The 13873-nt window shown below is 43.0% G+C and overlaps 1 protein-coding gene across 1 annotated transcript; it reads right to left on the reverse strand.

Moving 5' to 3' along the window:
* Positions 1-5395: 5395 nt before the first annotated feature.
* On the reverse strand, positions 5396-11602 carry tspan31 (tetraspanin 31). The gene is made up of 6 exons (XM_061074501.1): positions 11425-11602; positions 9242-9409; positions 9048-9128; positions 8588-8728; positions 8059-8169; positions 5396-7193 (listed from the first exon to the last, which is right to left on the reverse strand). Exons 1-6 carry the CDS (start codon positions 11485-11487, stop codon positions 7119-7121), a joined length of 639 nt encoding a protein of 212 aa, XP_060930484.1. The 5' UTR covers positions 11488-11602; the 3' UTR covers positions 5396-7118.
* Positions 11603-13873: the final 2271 nt, after the last annotated feature.

Consider the following 13873-nt stretch of genomic DNA (forward strand, 5'->3'; position numbering starts at 1 on the left):
ATGGAAACCCTGTGACCCCGTGACCTCTTCCATTAGAAACACTGACCTTTAGGGTTTATGGGTAAAGACGCCTTAAAGGGATAGTTCCACACAAAAATGAAGATTCACTCATTATCTCTATTATAATGAGATTCACTCATTATTCACTCATTAACAATGTTTCTTCTGGAGTCTCAGGAGTAAACAGCGCTGCAGCTGAATCCAAAACGATGGTGACCACTTCTTCAAACCCCTCAGAGTTGGGTTTAACTTAGATTAATTTAGGGTTAGGTGTTCAGTTGTGATGATTGGGGTTAGGGGGCGATAGAGGGAATACATGTAGGCCAATAAAAATACTCACTAGGGTTATTCCTTTCCACTTTTCTTATGTAGGACTACTTATTAAACACTGAATACTACATCTTCCTCTGTAGATATTGAATCAGTAGTTGGTGTCAGCAGAGATTTAAAGGTGAGTTATCGAGACCATCTTTGGTCTTCTTCTCATTCTCGCTCCTGAAGGTTCACCAGAACACAACAGTAACTTCACCTGAGCTCCGTCGGGGGTGCGGCTGTGAACGCTGCTGCAGAGGAGAGAGAGAGAGAGGAGAGAGAGAGAGAGAGAGAGAGAGAGAGAGAGAGAGAGAGAGAGAGAGAGAGAGAGTCTCGGGGCCGTTTATCAGGAAGGTGAGACGAGGTAATTAGGGAAACATGGCCGGCTCAGGTCCAGAGGTCACTTCAATCTGCAGTTCATAGCGATGAAGCCGCCTCGTGGCTGCTCTGCCTCTCTCTCTCTCTCTCTCTCTCTCTCTCTCTCTTTCTCACGCTCTGCATTCTCCTCCACAGCAACACGTCGCACAACCCCCCCCCCCCCCCCCGTCACACTGATCGTGATTGATTTTTCACCCTCTGCTTGGTACAGATATGGATTTACTTTAAGCACAGCAGTGGATTTGAGATGCAACGCCACACCTCGGCTATCATGCCACTGTTCCCCAACACGTGTGTATGTGTGGAGCTACACTCCACAGCTGGCAGTGATTAAGTGGAGGGATCACCAGAGTCGTCCAGTTGTTACCTTCCCCAAGGAGCTGGTGTTTTCACCCCTGTGATTTGTTGGTTGGTTTGTGTATTTGTTTATAAGTTACACAAAAACTACTGAATGGATCATGGTGTAACTTGGCAGAAGGAGGTGGTTCGAGTCAGAGAATTGAAAGATAAGTCAAGTCGGCTTTGATTGTAATAATTCATCCGTTGAACTGTAAACAAAGTGAAATAGTGTTTCTGAATTAAATGAAAACAGAACAGAGCTATGAGGCGGTTGGCTCGTACAGTTTGAAGGTTCTGTACACACACCGGACTTCAACACTGTTTAAAGTCGTCATGATTGATGTAATGAAATAAATACAGATTAAGATACGATACAACAATTTGCTAAGATTCAATAGAATATGAGACGATGCATTAAGATACGATAAGATACGATATGAGACATGACGATACACAAAGCTGCGATCTGCTATGATCCGATAAGATAAGATGAGATAAGAAGCTGCAGAAAACAGGAAAGTACAAGTTAAATAAAGATTGAGTGTCTGTCGCTGGAGGAGCTGCCCAGTGCTGTGATGGTGTCCTGCTGAGGGGGGGGCGGCTTGTCCATCAGAGAAGACATCACTGTCCTCTGTCCCACCTCCTCCACTGGGTCAAAGGGCCGTCCCAGGACCGAGCTCCCAGTGAGTCCAGGGTTAACCTACCCAACCCTAAACCTATGAATCCCGAAAAATGAATCCTAAGGAACCGAAATCTACGAGTCTGTGATTTGGTGACTTTCAGGCACTGGTGGAGTTATGAGCTCAACTGGGATTCCGTGTGTTTCAGATCTTTGTGTCCAGCAGCAGCAGATTCATCTTGTTCACTTTGTGCTCGTGTCAAACTTATTGTCCAAACACAGACAATAACTGAGGTAAAATCTGAAGCACGCACGATTTTTCTCCAGCTGAAATTAACGTCTCGCAGCTCGGTTCTGCGAGAGTGTGAGATGTATGATCACATGCAGGCGGAGACATTGTGTGGGAGGGTTATCTTATCATGATGCCGTGGGGGGGGGGGGGGGGGGGGGGGGGGGGGGTTGGTGATAAAGGCTAATAAGCGGATCATTCTGAAATAGTCTGTGTGTACGATAGTGTCAGAATCCAGAGGCAAACTGGAGATTGTTATAAAACGTTTTTCAGTGGCAGAAACTGGACATTTCAATAAGTTAACAAGCCAACAAATGTTTGGGAGCAGAACAACGTAACTGTGTGTTTCTATCACTAACTTCCTCTCTGGGGTACAACAGTAAAACAGGCCGAATGTTTTTTGTCACTGCTCCGACGTCTTCTCCTGCTAAGAACAATAAAACAGCTCTTTTGTTTCTTTATGATCTATAAACAGCTGGAGTTTCCTCCGGCGTGTGGATCAGTGTCTCTGTGGATGAGCCCTGGTGGTTTTAATGGGTTTGTATGTGGATGTGGATTCTTCCTGCAGCTGTGTGAGGACAAACAGGAAGTCAGATCATTCCCTTCGTCCTGCAGGGAAGACAAACGGGTCAATACGGTCCATCAATAATGAAACAGATGCATGTTGTTGCTCCTCAGATGGAAAAAGGGCAGCGCAGGTGAAGCAGGAGGTCGTTCTGAGGATTCACGTCTTAAAGGAGAATTTCATGTTAATATCATTTAAATCATGTAGAGGTTTAATATCACAGCCTCAGTGTGAGGAAACATGAACTCATGATCTATTTTTATCATTAATTATGATCAGTGGAGGCAAGCAAACAAATCAATGTACATTAAGTTTAACGTATTCATATTTATAAATGTTATTTGTTTTATTTAAATACAATGTACAGAAGTTATTCCATAAAACTACCTCAAGTATCAAAAGTACTAAAGAATGGACTGTGTCAATGTTAAAATATATATATGTAATATCATAATTTGTGCAGTTTCAGCTAATGCCACATATATTAATACAAACTGATTTATGGAGTTGAAACTAGTAACTTGAGTAAAAAAGGACAATATCCTCTGAAATGTAAAGTAGTACAAGTATTACGTAAAAGGAAGTGTGTAAATAAAAGTATAGAAATGTATTTAAATACAGAAGTTGTGTAAATGTACCTAAACATTCCACCACTGCTTCTTATAACATTTTTATATTTTTTAAAAAGAGAATAAGTACTAATGTCTTAGGTGACTTTTATTGTGAAAACTAGATACACTGAAAAATGCTTATTGTCTTCTGACCTATACTTCAAGTGGCTACACAAAAACTACAGTGGCTGAAATCTGATTGGCTCCTGAAGTCTTAAAACACATAAAACTAGTCACTAATGATACAAACAATGAATTTGACAATTTGGGAATAATTTCTGTTTTTTAAGCTTTATTTTGAAGAACTCTGAACTATTTTCTAAATATATATTCAATGTGATTTTTCATAGTAAAAAGCTTCCTAAATCAGGAGCTGTGCAGGTGACATGTAATTGGTGCCTGTTTGTAAACTGGACCCTTGTTTGGCCTCTGAAGTGGATGAATCCTCTGTATTGACAGTTACAGTTTGTATTTCAGACCTAGAGATGTGAACACTTCTTCCATCAGTGGAGATGGAACCATTAGAATCTATAGGTTCCTGATGACGTGTCCCAGCGTCATCGTGGCCCCTGATGAGAACCGAGCTCATCTCCTATAGGTGAAGCCCTTTATGACCGAACGCTGATATAACAAACTCAATGTTTTAGGATCCGACCTCCTCGGCCTGCAGAGCTCATGCTATATCCGTAAGAGGACAGATGGCCGTCTCTGTTGGTGCAGTTCTTCTTCAGAGCCTCTCCGGGCCGATACACCCGGCATATGGACATGCATCACGGGTGGGGGGGTGGGGGGGTTCTGGCACCGGGCCCTCAGGAGGACACGCTGACAGGACCGGGGACGGGACGTTTGGTCCCCGGCCAACGGACACACTCAAGACCCAAAGTCCTGAGCAGACACATTCCACTTACATAAATGTCCCTGTGTCTCAGGACAACGGAGACGCAGTCGTCCCCGGCGGGGGGGGGGGCACTACCGGCCATCAGGTCACGCATCTCGGGAAGGGTGGGGGTCACAGGGGTCAGGCGGCAGTCTGCCACGGGCCATTAGGACGAGGGCGGAGGGGCAGTTTATCCTCATTTAGGACGACCTTGGTTGAAAGGTATCAGGATAGTTTTCCTCGTGTGTTGTCAGTGTATTTGAGCACCCCCCCCCCCCATCATCATCACTGGACCCCTCCCAGCTGAGGGGATTAACGGCCTCTGAAGGAACATCACAGGGAATCAAACCCACGGCTCGACTGGATCCATCTCACGGCAGCAGCGTCGATCCACCTCCAGCTCGGACGCCATCCGTCTGTGTGAGAATTTTCCCAGGAAGAAAATCTCTTTGTATATAAACTCTCTGCTTGTTTACTTATATATCAGAGAATGAGCCGCAGACGCTGCACTGCCACCTGGTGGTGAAAGGTGAACTGGATCTCTGCAGAGTTCAGCAGGTTTAATCAGATGCAAAGTTCTACACCAGTTCTTAGAGATGATGAAAGTGAGTCAGAGACTTTCTGCTGCGTCACATTAAAGCAGCTTTCAGGGTTTTTCTATTGATTTGAACTTATATAGAAACAGCTTTAGAATATTTTACACTACATCAGCCAAAAAGTTTGATTTTAGGGCAATGAAATCGTGACCATCTCGACCAGGATTCCACAGATAGAATCTATATCTACAGTAGAAACATATCAAACCCACTAGAATACAGGATCCTTCCAGTTTGAGCCTCACGTTTACATCTATGACACATTCGACATTTGAGCATCAGGGAAAATACCAAGAATGTTCAAAAAATATATACATTTATTTAAACTTCATTTGAATTAGATATTTGTATTTGTAACTCCAGAAAATAATGTTTCTTAGCCTTTTGAGTTACAGCCACTTGCTCTTATGAGCCGGTTCAGACTAGTGTCACCAGTATAAACCAGTTGGGATGATGAGTCCTCACATTTATTGAGGTGCAACGTGAAATAAAGATGAATTCACAGCGTGTTCATTATAATATAAATGAGCGAAGATTCTCAATCATCCAAAACTTTAATTATTTTAGTTTGAATTAGGACCTGAGCACTTAAAGTTCGAGAACCCTGTTTGAATTAATCATATTATTAATGGCATTATTTGTCATTGACATGTTTGTGCAGCATATTAACATTTCCCCCTCATATTATATTATGAGTATTATTTCCCTTCATTGGTATTTTCATTGTTTAATTGTGTCATCAACACAACATCATCACATATATTTTCAAGGACACGACTGAATGTGTAAAGAAACAATGACTCGTGGGAAACGGTTCCCAATTTGAGGTTTTATTATTTGGAAAATGAAGTCTCAAAAAATCCAGGGATAAGTTTGAATAACAAGTGCACACAAATTCATAGTGAGGTGAAATATAACGCTCAATGTTTAAGATCTGTCAAAATGCTCGTTTACACCAACGACGAATCCAAACCAGCAGCAGCAGGAAAAATCCATTTCAGCGAAGTCGACAGGTTCAAGTAAGACATGTGATTACAGTCTGTGTTAGTCCTTTAAGTTAAAAGCAGATTCAAAAAGAGAAAAAACAAACATCACGCAGAGAATGAATGAGCAGTGATTCATCAACACGAGAAGTCAAACATCAAGCGAGGCATTAAAAATGATTTCATCCAAACCGCAACACAACTTCAACCTAATGTGCGTCATCAAACTTAATTTAAATAGATCTCGAACACGTCTTTACAAAGCATTTAACACTGATGAGCAAAGGAGCCGATGGAGAACACGCTAATCACGCCGGCGGAAATAAATCCACCAAAGTAGAATCGTTTCAAATATTGAAAAAAAGAAGAAGCATTTTCACAATTAACACCATAAAAACAAAACTGGGTTTTCAAAGCAGATTTGGCCAAATTCACCCAAATACTTCAAATCAAACAGCACATACTCTTTTCATTTGTTTTTACATGTTTGAGATTTCTTCCAGTTACACAGGAGGAAACCACGCGTACCTGAATCCACTTTGTTTAAACCAGCAGAATCTAATCTAAGCAACATCAATGTGCGACACAAAGGAACGTATTAAATACAGGGAGGGTGAGATATCGTCAACTATGCAGGCAAACCTCATCACTAGAGGGGCGGAGGAGGAGGAAGAGGAGGAGGAAGAGGACCATTGAGAACTACAGTATTTAAAGAGTATGTACAACAACACGTCTGCAGTCCGGCGGCTTCCTAACGTCTCTGACTGTTAAAAGTTAGTTTGGCTCAGTTACAGTTCATAAATACGAGAACCAGAATGACAAGCCACTACGTCACCTAAAATCTATTCTTACGCACTAAACCTGTTTGATCGGCATTTGTGGCATCGGGCAAAAAAAATAATAAACACACAAAAAAAAACAACTACTCTACACCGCACATCCAGTTTGTCGTCTTTCATTCAAATGACTCATCCCACTGAACATTTTACAGATTCACACGTCACTGACCGGAGGGATGGGTGTTGTTAGGTGGTGGCACTACGCTAGAGGAAGGAGTCAAGGTGCATACGAGTGGATCTGTTGGATGATGCACAGCCACTCACTCTCTGCTGCAGGCGCACGACACATGCAGAGCTATCGCAGCGCTTCTCACGCGTTAGGAAACCGAGCCGGGGATCTGGAACTCGAGTCAAGGCTGACCGTCGTGAGACCCACAACGAGGACCTGGGGAAACAAGTCGTCCTTTCATACACAAGAATCCAGCGGGCCGCAGCCTCGGCTCCGGCAGAAAGAAAACAGAGTGACGGGTTGTGGTGGTTTCTGGATCTCAGGTGAGAGTGTTGTGTTCCTCGGTGTGTGTCTGGTGCTGCGTGCACTCGTTCGTTGTGTGTTGTCGTGGTTGGTGTGAACTTGTATCATATGCCTGAGTGTCTGCCTCTAGATGTGCACTACTCTGTGTGTGTGTGTGTGTGTGTGTGTGTGTGTGTGTGTGTGTGCCAGTGTGTCTGAAAACTGCATCTATGGCACTACACTGCGGGCGAGGGCCGGACTATAGGAAAGCACTGGGGTTGGCTCGTGGGTCCTTCTGGTTCCTGTAGCGCACGGCGAGCCACACGCCGAGGATCTGTGAGTGGGAGGAGCACACGGGTCAGAGAGGGTTCAGTTAGAGGAGGACACACACTGTGATATTCTGTCAGGAGAGAACGGGAATCGAACCTCGTCACAGATTCTCAAGTGAACTAAAGTAAAAGGTCTGACTCATCAGCTGAACTTATGCTCTGACGGACTCGTTTCGCACAATAACTGTGACGTCAACACAACAACTTTTCTCTTTGATGCTGGAGGTGTGAGACACGACTGGAGAAGGGAAATGAAAAACACAAACAGAGCAGTTTTGGCAGCGGCTTGTTTCCTCGGCCTCGGGCTCGTGTGTCTCTGCCGCGACAAATCAGTCGCAGAGTTTATCCACAGTTTCCTGCAGAATGTCTCACTCTTTACTCGCTGCAACTAGAGTCTCACCACGTTCATTATGAAACATCACCGAGAGATGACTGATCCTGATAAAGATCAGCAGAGTGAACAGGGAGGGTTCACCGCTTTGGGGTTTTCTCAGAACTTGACCTCATTAATTCAGAAGTAAGCTACAGTCGACAACTTAAACTATGGATTCCTTCAGATTGTGTTGTTACTGTTGTTGCCTCGTGGAGCTACAGGAGGAGACTGTGTTTGACTTCCTCCAGAATTATTTACTCCTCCATTAAATTCTCCATTTATCAGCCGGTGAAGTCCAACATGATGATATAAATCCAAACTAAGGGCAGGACTCCTGTGAACATCAAGTATCAAGCGGAGCCGAGCGTGTGCACGTTACACTGCGGCTCGGTAACCTCCAGGTTGAGTTATTATACATATTATTATAGTAGTAACGCCCTCTCACTTCACTGTTGAATGAGAGAATGATAGAAAGTTGTGGGTCTGAGGACGCTCACCTCTGTGAAGCTGAAGAAGAGCCCGACGCCCCCGAGGATCTTCAGAGCCTCGGTTGCATGATTCAGCATCATATCCCCACAGGAGTGACAGGAATGATCCTTTTTGCAAAACTGGATTGACGGACGAAAAAAGAGGAAGCGACGGCCTTTAGTCATGAGCAGTGAGTCAACTGTGTGTGTGAGACCAGCTTAGCTCCTGAAATCTATTCTGAGAACTGCAGAGAGAGAGAGTGGCCTCCTTTGAACTGGGTCTGCACAGGAAAAACACAAATCTGTTTATCTACGATGCAAATTAACGGTATATTTAAAGACCAAATGGGACGAATGAAGCAGAAACTAAATGCTGTTAATTTCTGCTGAAATTTAAATAATCACCTGTGCTGTTCAAGCAGGATTTTCATACAGAAGCTGAGAAATTAAAGGTTTTGTAAATGTTCTGTGAGCTCTTAAGGCAACAGCCAGGATTCAGGAGGTGGTTTTTCAAACTCTGACGGATGCAAAGATTGAAAATGTGACATTCATCACTTACAGCCGGGCAGTTCTGCACGTCCAGCTCAAACTGGGTCCGGCTGCTGGTCCCGTTCAGCAGCCCACAGCAGTTCAGTTGACTCTCCAGGTCCGTCTTGGTCTTGTTGTTCAACATTCCCCACGTAGAGTTCAGAAGACCCTCCTGGAAAAGCAAGAGCAGAAAACAAAAAGTAAAAATCATGAACTAATCTAACAGCAAGTTATTTATGGAGACGTGAACATGATCTGATTATTGATTGTCAATAAAGATGGAAAACGTGACTCCACTTCTTCCTCGTTCTTAAAACCAAACGCATCAGAAACATTAACACTGCCTCATGGAAGAGGCAGGGGTTATGACCTATACTGCAGACCGCCACCAGGGGGTGATCTGGATGTTTTGGCTTCACCTCTGGGAGCCGCCATGTCGTCCATCTTTATTTACAGTGTGTGATTTTGTCGGAAGGTACGAGTCTGCTCACCTGCTGCCCGCGGTTCACCGCCAGACAGGAACAGGAAACTCCGAACTGGAAGAGGAACACGATGAAGAGAACCACCATGTACTGAGAGAGGAGGAGTCAAGGAAGCAACACGAGAACACGACAACACTGCAACACAATTACAACAACCCGCCCACATGTACAAATGTTCCTTCACGTTCTGTGTGGAAGGATACGAAGAACAGCATCACTTGGTGGTGGTGAATCGCTCCGATGAGTCCGACGATGGCGATGAGCAGCAGGAAGAAACCCACCGCGATGACCCCCCCGATGATGTGGATGCTGGACACCAGGCCGAAGCCTTTCCCCCATGCTGCCACTCCGATCAGCAGCAGCCCCACCAGCTGCAGGGAGCACAGGACAGGAAGTGAGCCCGAGTCGTCGTCACGTGGTTAACACCAACGCCACGCTTCCTGTCAACACTGCTCGGGTCTCTGGGAAATCTCAGCTGATTCTAATTCAAGCGAAGATAAATAATGCAGGTGGAGCTCAGCCTCCGTCACAGAGACAGAAACCAGCCGAGTGGAAGTCTGGGTTTGAGGTTGAGAGGTTTTCACGTGGAACTGAATCATAAAATCGTTTCACATCATCAGAAACTAAACTCCTGTGAATACTCTCAACGATACAAATATTAATTTAAACTTTATCAGGTCAAATCTGTGTTTTCTTTAGTTTTTGGCTCCACACAAGTTTCATTTGACTATTTTAAAAACACTATTTAACCACATCACTATTTATGTGTTATTGTACAAACCAAAACCCCAGACAACAGTGTCATGTCTCAATATTACAACGTCAACAAACGTTCAACTCCAATATTCATCTGTGACTATTTTCTTGATCAATCAAAGAATATTTGGTTTATAAAACAGAAGAAAACGTCCGGCCCACTTTCCCTCAGGTCCAGGAAAATGTCTTTGAATGTTTTTCTGACTCGGCAACGGATCATAAGACAAAAATTATTCAGTTTAGTGTAAAAAAAGAGAAAGAAAAGCAGCAGATCATAGAACTCCAGCGTGTAACCACCTTATGGGTTGAAATATGACTAGAACATTGAATTACAGATGAATTTCCTCAGTGTTAATACTGAACATGGAAGAGAACAGGATCAGCTCATTGTTAACACACGTCGAACAGCGAGTGACAACAACAGACACAACTGTGTGATATGATGCAACTGGAAAGCGTTGTGTTACCTAACATGTTTTCTACAGGATCAACTAGGTCAACTTTAAAAACACCACAGACCAGTTGGTTAAACAAACAAACTGATTGAACACTTGTGGTTAGAGGTGAATCATTATTAATATCTCCTGACAGCCACACAACTATTATCACTGTCTGCAGCAGGAAACACAACCTATTTATGACTCCCTAAATATTTATAGATGTTTTATTGTATCTCAAATGACTTTTTGGATTTAATAAATTGTAACTTTATTCGTTTTTTTCAGTTACCGATAGAAAAACCACCTATGAACGAAGGTGTAACCCAGACAAGAAACATTTGTCTCATATGTTGTGTTATTGTTATGCATTGTACCTGAATATTAGTTTGTATAAATATATAAGTCAAAATCAAATAATCTCAAATACATTAAATGAAAGTAAGAGTTTACTTCACAACCATGTTTGGCTGAAATCACTTCTACACATATACTTTACAGCTCCGCTAAACAAACATCTTTGTAAATAAGCAGTAGAATAGTTATATAGTACTGCGTGTTGATATTAGATATTGTAAATACATGTAAGTGGGAGTATTAGTGTTTCCAGATGTTGTTTGGATACAGATGTGTTGCACTGGATCACATCAGCACACACACACACTTGTCTCTCTATAGTTGTGAGGACACTCGTTGATACAACACACATCACTAAATACCTAAACCAGTTCCTAACCCTCAAACCAGCCTGTGACCTAGTGGGGACCAGTTAAATGTCCTCAGAAGGACGGTGGATCCACCACTGTCCTCACAGCTGTAGAGACACACACGCACACGCTCACACGCACTATGTTGTTGCAGATGAACCGGGTCAGCTGGCCTCTCGGCTAACGGGACCTCATGCTAATGGGGACAGCTAACGTGCTAATGGGGACAGCTAACGTGCTAGCGCCGTGCTAGCAGCAGCTACGTGTCTCCTCACCAGTCCCACCAGTGTCCACAGCTACACGTGTCCCGGGGGTCTTCTACGGAAGTGACCGGGGGACAGACCGACCACCGCCGGCAGACAGGGACCGGGGCCGCGGGGAGCACAGGGCGGAATCATCAGTCACAGTCGTGCTAAGCTAAGCTAGCTAGCCCCGGCTAACGCGGCTAGCAGACAGTTAGCATGATGCTCCATTTTGTCCACTCACCATATAAACCACGTTGAGGGAGCACAGCGCGTTCTTGGAACAGCTGAAGCCGCCGCACACCATGTTCACGGAGCGGTTACGCGCGGCGGACACGCGCACGGGTCGGTAGTTTACAGGTAAAACGTGAAAGATCAGAACAGACGCGTCCGTCCCAGGGTGCTGCCCGATGACGTCAGAGACATGCGCCACCACAACCACCCCCTCGGTCTGAGGAAGAAGCTCCACCAATCAGAGAGCAGGAGCACGATTAATGACACACTTTATTATTATTATTTTTATTATTAGGTCCCGAGCAGTGACAAACACAGGTCCTATTGAAATTGTTAGGATTATTATTATTATTATTATTATTATTATTATTATTATTATTATTATTATTATTATTATTATTATTCAGGCAAATTAATTGGCTTTTGAGGACTTTAACATGCTCAAATTCTTACTAAAATTGTGCAGAAAATTTGAAAGTGGTGAAAATGTACTAATTCTGGTTATTGTGGTTGTTGTTCTGTATATGAAGGAGATAAAATGCTATATTTTTTTATTTTTTTTATGTATGAGGGATTATTTATATAAACAGATGGTGTCTTGATGTGACTGGATGATGATTATTATTATCTTTATTATTATTATTATTATTATTATTATTATTATTATTATCATTAGGTCCCGAGCAGTGACAAACACAGGCCCTATTGAAATTGTTAGGATTATTATTATTATTATTATTATTGTTATTATTACTATTCAGACAAATGAATTGGCTTTTGAGGACTTTAACATGCTCAAATTCTTACTAAAAATGTGCAGAAAATTTGAAAGTGGTGAAAATTTACTTATTCTGGTTATTGTTGTTGTTGTTCTGTATATGAAGGAGATCAAATGCTATATTTTTTTATTTTTTTTATGTATGAGGGATTATTTATATAAACAGATGGTGTCTTGATGTGACTGGATGATGATTATTATTATCTTTATTATTATTTAACATTTACAGCCAGTGAAGTTTGTTCATACACTGTTTTCTTCATGTACGTTAGTGTTCACATTTACCTCTTTGCACATGTTTGTAGATTTCTGCTTGTTGTCTTATAAAGTTGTCATATTGTGTCCTAAAGTTGTACAGTTATCACAACTTCAGCTCATTATATATCACTCAATCATGTATTGATGCATTTTTATAGGGGATATTTGCTCATAAAGATAGAGCTGGAATTTGTACTGGTTTTCAGAACGATAACCCTGTAACATTGTTGTGTTGGCACCACTCCGAAAAATATGTGTATCATGTTTTTGTGCAAAGTTCTGAGGCAAGTTATCAAGCAAAGTAATTAAAATATATAACACACTTAAGAAGGAGGTAGAAGATTGTATTTATTTAAAGGGTAAAGTAATGAGGAAAGACAATGCCCTCTATCTATCTATTATTATCGATTATATTATGATTAATGATAATAATCATAAAAACTTCAAGCAGGAATGGGCCCTTGCTTACGTCAGGGGGGGGGGTGATGTGGTCTCACAGATTTGTAAACTTAAACCGAATCTGTGAGACCACTTCCCCCTAAACCTGTCATCACTCGTTCTTTGGAAAACATCTTGCAATGTCAAAGAAGAAGGATTGTATTAACCTGCATCAATCATACAACCCTGTGTGTGTGTGTGTCTGTGTGTGTGTGTGTGTGTTACAGGCCAACGTGTCAGGAAGACAGTGACTTATTTCAGTTAAAAATCCTCTAATCGAGAGTCTGTACGACACTGAAACCCCGACTGTCCTCACGGAGTCAGCGATTGTGAGGATTGTGTCAGAATGAGGCCGACGTGTCTTCAGGAGTGAGATCACCGCAGCAGTCAGAGCACGGTTTGAAATCAGGAAGTGACTTCAGTTTGATTCAAACCTGCAGAGGAAACTGAGACACATCACTGTGTGCTGACGTTTTGTGGTCGGCAGTGAGAGAGCAGCTCCTCTCCCCTGACGCTGCGTTGTCTGCTCTCCGTCCTCTCTCTCACTTCATCTCCTGGAAACAAACAGCCGGGGAATTCAAATGGGCTGAAACCAGCACTTTTTGCTTCACTTTTCAAACAGATCCACGTGTCAGGATGAACAGCAACAGCAAGTCGGTGAACTCCTCGGCCATCAAGCTGGAGATCAAGAGGTACGACTCTCTGCAGAGCGCCATCCTCAGACTCTCCAAGCAGTTTGAAAGGGTCGAGGATCAGCAGCTGCGCTCGGGCCTGAAGGTTTACCTCCACGGGATTCAAGGTGAGCTCCTCTCTCTCTCTCTGGTTCGGTGATGCTTTGTGTCAGAGTTTTGTTTGTTGGTGAAAGCAACATGTTACCGGTGAGTAGCTGTAGAGTTTCGGTGGATGCTCTAAACTTTAATAGGATGTGGTTGTTTCACAGTGAGTCTCTTCTCGTGGAGGTGTCGGGGAACTTGTCAGCGTCGGT

This window comes from Limanda limanda, chromosome 7 (assembly GCF_963576545.1).
Source record: "Limanda limanda chromosome 7, fLimLim1.1, whole genome shotgun sequence".
Lineage (NCBI taxonomy): Eukaryota > Metazoa > Chordata > Actinopteri > Pleuronectiformes > Pleuronectidae > Limanda > Limanda limanda.

What these genes read in the sequence shown, in the direction of transcription:
- tspan31 (XM_061074501.1), bottom strand. Translation starts at nt 11,487, where the DNA reads ATGGTGTGCGGCGGCTTCAGCTGTTCCAAGAACGCGCTGTGCTCCCTC. An exon ending in CCCTCAACGTGGTTTATATG is followed by an intron (nt 9,410 to 11,424) that starts GTGAGTGGACAA and finishes TGCTCCCTGCAG; the next exon opens with CTGGTGGGGCTGCTGCTGAT. An exon ending in ACGTGCAGAACTGCCCGGCT is followed by an intron (nt 8,170 to 8,587) that starts GTAAGTGATGAA and finishes CCGTCAATCCAG; the next exon opens with TTTTGCAAAAAGGATCATTC.